Raw genomic sequence first — 6,146 nt, forward strand, 5'->3', positions numbered from 1 at the left:
GGGTAGGATAGATAATGGAGATTAAGAGATATAGACCTCCAGTTACAAAATAAATAAATCCTGTGATGAAAAGTACAGCACAGGGAATATCGTCAATGTTTAATAACATTGTATGATGACAAATGGTGACAATACTTATTGTGATGAGCACTGAGTAATGTATAGAATTGTCAAATCAATATAACATCTAATATAAGCTAATATAACATCTGTCAATTATACTTAAAATTAAGAACAGATACCCTGCATAGGAATTATCTTGTATTCTCACACATAAGATAGTGCTGATCTTGAGGTTAGGTACTATCCAGGTTAGGAGTCTGGATGATCATAATTTTTACTGAGACAATGGAATTTGGTAAGTTTACATACAGAACTGTTAGAAGAACTAGCACTTCCAGATCTTTACACATTTCTAGAGCTAATGAAAAGAATACTGGGCTCAAGACTAATGAAAACTCTATAATATTGAGAGTCATTTTTCTGTTTCCCCACCTGTCATTACAGCAATGATAATGGCAAAGATAAAATGGAGTTACATGGATTTAAGTTCTTAGGACCAGTGCCTTGCTTCTAGTAGGTACTCAACATATATTTGTGGAATTTGATGCTGATTCATAAGTTATAGTCGGAGCATATGTTGGGAAGGACTCTATTGTCAAGTGGGAGAAATCCAGTATAAACTGACTTTTAAAAAGTCATTGGTTCAGGTAACTGGGAGGTTGGCAGAATGATACATTAGTAATGGCTAAATCTCAAGCCTCCAGCAGTGTCCACCAACACAGTGCCTCTCTCCTGGCTCTGAGTTGTTCAAATTACCATTCTCAAAGAAGCTCTCTCCACATAGTCTGTGATAGCCAGCAGCAGCTCCAGGCGTTTACCCTCTGTGGACGTAGCGATAATTCGCTAAATGACCATTCTAGCAGAAGTCCTGGTGAAGATTCTCACTGATCATCTTTTGAGCTGGAGTCAGGGTAGGGGGTGAACCCTGCCTAACCCACATGGATAATTTCCCAGAGGAGAGGAGATCTTCTTTTACCAAAAGAAGAAAGGATGGACAAGTAAAGTGACAAATGTCTAGAAGAGAGAAACTTTTTAAACCATCTGTCATGAATGAGGACTACATAGTGGGAATGGATGAGATATGGGAGTCAGGAAAATCATAGCTTGGAATGTAACATTCATTCTCCTATATATTTATAGATACCGAGACTACCGTGACCCTCCTCATTCACTGGTGCCCTATGGCTACACACTGCAGTTCTGGCACGTCCTAGCAGCTCGATTGGCTTTTATCATTGTGTTTGAGGTATCTTCTCTTAACCAATTCCTTTACTACCTTTGCCATAATGAAGTAACTGAGAATAATGCATAAATGCAACTGTGAGAACTTTCAATGTGATTACATATGTCCAGAAGTATTAGAGTAATATTATATAGCCTCTTTTTTAAATCTTTTTTACCTTGAGTTGTTCAAGAAATAATTGAAAGTCCATTGTTGATTGTTAATGGATAAACCAGAAATCATTAGTCCTAATACTCTAGGGCCATTGTTGGAAAATTGTAGGTTTTATTATCACTACTCACAGAGATTCAGATACATCAGGTCTGTAATTTGCTTTTCACAAGCTCTCCAAGATGATTCTTCCTGATGTAGGTGTTCAAAGACTATAGTCTGGAAAACATTGAACTGGGTATTATACAAGTGGTTACCTCTGGTTGTGTGTCATCATGACATTATATTTAAGACACAAATAAGTATTCATTACTTGGACTGAGGGGCAGAGAGAGAGAGGGAGACACAGAATCCGAAGCAGACTCCAGGCTCTGAGCTGTCAGCACAAAGCCCAACATGGGGCTCGAACTCATAAATGGTGAGATCATGACCTGAGCCGAAGTCAGACACTTAACCGACTGAGCCACCCAGATGCCCCAAATCATTTGTATTTCTATGACTATACTTATAAGTGGAAATTTGATACCCATTTGTATATGTTAAAAGCCAGATTAAAGAAAAACCAAGACTGCCTCTTGGCTTGGACTGGAAGTTTCCTATACCTCTTTTTCATTTATTTTTTTCTTCACTCCAGGAAACTAAGAGAAGACAAGTTGTTCTTCCCTGGGAATTCACTTATCAATGACTCAGTCCCTCTTTAAAGTTTTTAATACTTTAGAATTATGAAAGCCTTTAAATTATCATCTGGTACTTTACTGATAATCCTCATATAGGCAAATAGAAATGACAGTGATTCTAGAGTTTCCGCTATTAGTAAGTCAGGTAAAGAATTTGTGGCAGTTTACCGGAAAAAAGTTTCTTCCTGAAATGATCACTTCCCTTAGGCCTACTGATAATTCTTACAATTAAAATTTGCAAAGCAAATTTAGCAATTTGTATTTGCAACATTTTCTTATAATTTTCACAATAATGCCCATCTTACACATGAGTAAATTGAAGCTCAGAGTGACTTATTCTCAGCTAAACAAACAGCTCGTAAGTAATAAAAGCTACAGAGCCAAGATTCAACCCTAGGTTTTCTGATTCCACAGTGTATGTACTTCTGGCTCTCCTTTGCATTCTCTGACCACTAGTTCTCCACATTCTTTCCTTATTCCTTTTCTCATTCCCTATGAAGTCTCATCAGACCAAGTTCGGTCCTCACCTATCCCTATGGTCGTCTTTCCTCACACACACCTCCCTTGACCTCATTCCACTTTCCAGACACTTGAGAGGCTCCATGTCCCTGGAGTGAGAGGCATTCTTGCACCAATTCCCAGAGCTCTTTCCACTAAGGATGGGCAATAAACCTAACTTGTTGTATTCTCCTTTATGTTTTTAGCATCTCGTGTTTTGTATAAAGCACCTCATTTCATATCTGATCCCAGACCTCCCAAAAGATCTAAGGGATCGAATGAGAAGAGAGAAATACTTGATTCAAGAGATGATGTACGAAGCAGAACTGGAGCGTCTCCAGAAGGAACGAAAGGAGAGGAAGAAAAATGGAAAAGCACACCACAATGAGTGGCCATGACCAGGTAGGTGAGAGGTGTGCTCATGGTCTGAAACCTCTCCTTGGGTTGAAGTTAGTGCTTTAAACTCCTTGAATCAAAGCTTGCCATCATTCTACTGATATGAGTCAAACTCCTTAGAAGCTTCTCAAGCCAGCTTATTTCTTAATTGCACAATTTAACTTTATCTTCCATTTGCACATAATTCCTGCAACTCTTCTCTACCTCCATGACACTCTTGGCCTGGTAGTCAAGGTCTTTATGACTTGGCCTTCTTATTCCCTGAAATAAACCTTTTCTGCCTTCTACTCCTGTTTGGCAGTTCTCTTTCAACAGAAAAGAGTCCTGTTGCCTTGGGGATATTAAAGTCACCTTTTTATCTCACCCAAGATGGCCCTCCCTCCATCACCCACTTATTGTTTCCTTCCAGGATGGTCCATGTCACACCATACCCTCTAGTAAGTTTTTCCCAGACTTACCAGCCTGCTGAGATTCACTTCTTAGAAACTTCTCCGGTTATTGCATCATTACTACGTGTATTGACCTATATATTGAACTGTATGATTTATGATTTTCAAATAGTTATCAGGCTTCCCCAGCACAATTGTAAGCATCTTTAGGAATGGTATCTTTATGGATGGTAATTTTATTCTTCCAACTAGTTAGTATAGCATTAAGCACATGGCACCCATTAAATGCAATTCAGTGAATAAAGGAGGTGGATTAAGGCTAAAAGCATTGTAAGACAGTTTCATAATGTTTTCACATATCTTATCAGGAAGTTTTCCTGGGACCTTCTCTCAGGTAAGTCAATTATTGGCTGTGTGTCCTTGGACAACTCAGTTCACCTCTGGGCCTCAGTTTCCTCACAAATGAAATGATTAGATGAGCTCTCAGTTTTGGTACTCTGTAAATCTAATATTATAGCATTTCTTTTGCCTTCCTCACCCTCATTTCTCCCCCTCCACTTGTTTGAAGACTAACTTTGAAAATATTTTTCAAAATTTTGCCTCCAAAGAAAAATGAGATATACAGGGGAAAAAAAGTATGTTTTTCATTTTTCATATTGATTACGATGTAGACAATATCTACAGGGATATTTGTTGTTCAGCTAGTGAAGTTGTGTTGCCCCAGATCTGTGTTAAGAGTCTAGGAGGTTATTTTGAGTTGGATATGAAGGTGGACTTAGAGGAAATCACCCAGACCCCAGGCCCACAAGGATAATAGTATATAGATATTGAACAATGCCCCTCCCTCAATTCCAAAGTAGGTCTTGGTTTCACTAAAAGTAAGACATTTTTTGCAACGTAATAATTTTGCCATTTCCTAGATTTGCCATCTGACTATGCGACTTTGGGAAAATTGCCTACTTTTTCTGAGCCTGTTTATTTGACAGAACTAATATGCAGCTCAAATAAGGCAATGTATGTGAGACATGTAGGAAACAATAAAGTGCTACCGAATACTATACGGGATTTGTATTGTTAAACGTTGTGTTATGCTCCACCAGATTCTAGACCTGGCTTTTCCATTCTCTGTACAACCTGGAATGGAATATTCATGTGGATTTGATTTCCACATTTACAAAAGTAAAGAAGTTGGACTGAACAATACTTTAAGAGTCTATCCAGTTTTTAATATTACACTGTATGTTAACTAACTAGAATTTAATTTAAGAACTTAAAAAGAAAATAAAAATAAAAAAAGAGCCTATCCAGTTTTAATGCTCTGGGATTCTAGAATTTGTTCCAAGCCCCATTCTGATCACCTTTTCTCTGGCTCTGGTCAGCCTTCAAAGGAAAATGGCTGACTATCCAGACGGCTTTGTTTAGGGTAGGAGGCAGACATTAGTGAAGAGAATTGCTCCCAGGAGCTCCAGTAGCCAAGACCAAGGTGCAGTAAGCGGCATTACCTACACTTCTAGGGGCTGCACTGGGCTATAAGGCTAGTAACCAATTGGGAGTTTTTTCTGGCCTCATCATTATGGGTTGCTTTCTCCCCAGAGGCCATTTCTAATTTTTACTTGAAAGCATAGTATTTGTCTGTCTTATTCCTCCAACAGTTGGCAGGATGTCACCTTGCTTCAGACTGCCTTTCTGACTCAGTCTGTTCATCTGTAAAGCAGGCACAATAATGTTTATACCATACCTGACTCGGTTTGGGGTTGCAAATTCTTTCAATGCCTTTGATTCATGGTGAGTACAAATAAACCATTGCACACCGTGTTCTTAAGCCATTGTGTGTACATGGGGTTTCAATGCCTTCTTTCCTCTTTCTAGGTAACAGTTCATTTCCAAGCCAAGGACCTGAAACCTGTTTACTTCTCCCAGCTGTGCAAAAGCACATTCAAGTGAATGACTAAAATGCAACCGCAGTGCATGTCGCAGACATTGGCAGCAGCAGGGGAGTCAGCACCCTTAAAGGACTACCTGGGAAATCATGCTGCTGTGAAATCACGTTGCAGCACACAATTGCTCTCTATCCATAGACCATTCTTGACCAAGCAAGCATGCACATCATGGGCAGTTACATTCTCAAATTTTTAAAACCAAGGGGAACTTGTATACTGGGCCTGTTTTTCAGCCTGTTTGCTACCTTTTTTGCATTCTGTCCCATGTGAATTTTACAGACACTGGGCTAATAAGGGTATTCAGACACCTGGACACACATTCCTAGAATGTCATTATATGGTCCTAATTCCACGTCACTGAACGATACAGACAAGACCCTGTTTACAACTTTTTCTTTTTTTTTAATTTCAGATCTTTCTGAGGAGATTATTATATATGACATATCTATAGCTATGTGTATGGCCATAGATGTATTTCTGTGTGTACATATGTATAGTCATGTATTCTTACATATGTACATACAAATACAGAGATATATAAAGTACATAGAAATTCCTTACTTGTAAATAGCCAAAGGGTACTGACATGAATGACAAATTTTCACATTTAAATAGTCATCAACATGAAGCCATGTTTAATGCTTGTATAATGTGATGCAATAAAATTTAAAATAAATTTATGCACATGGAATATTTTCAGTTGGGTCTTCTGAAATTCTGTCATATTTTTTTCTCATAGAATAAGAGAAATTAGAGTGAGATCTTTAAAGGAAGGTTTATTACTCCCACA

The 6,146-nt window shown here is 38.4% G+C and overlaps 1 protein-coding gene across 2 annotated transcripts in view; it reads left to right on the top strand.

Annotated features, from left to right (window-relative positions):
* The window catches only part of ANO4 (anoctamin 4), a 395,947-nt gene extending 390,001 nt beyond the window's left edge, over window positions 1-5,946 (top strand). For both annotated transcript variants that reach the window (XM_047866608.1, XM_047866607.1), the window contains 3 exons: window positions 1,204-1,309; window positions 2,838-3,033; window positions 5,286-5,946. In XM_047866608.1, the coding sequence (XP_047722564.1) occupies window positions 1,204-1,309; window positions 2,838-3,029 (298 nt within the window). In that variant the 3' untranslated portion in view covers window positions 3,030-3,033; window positions 5,286-5,946. The remainder of the gene's footprint in view (window positions 1-1,203; window positions 1,310-2,837; window positions 3,034-5,285) is intronic.
* Window positions 5,947-6,146: the final 200 nt, after the last annotated feature.

This window comes from Prionailurus viverrinus, chromosome B4 (assembly GCF_022837055.1).
Source record: "Prionailurus viverrinus isolate Anna chromosome B4, UM_Priviv_1.0, whole genome shotgun sequence".
NCBI lineage: Eukaryota > Metazoa > Chordata > Mammalia > Carnivora > Felidae > Prionailurus > Prionailurus viverrinus.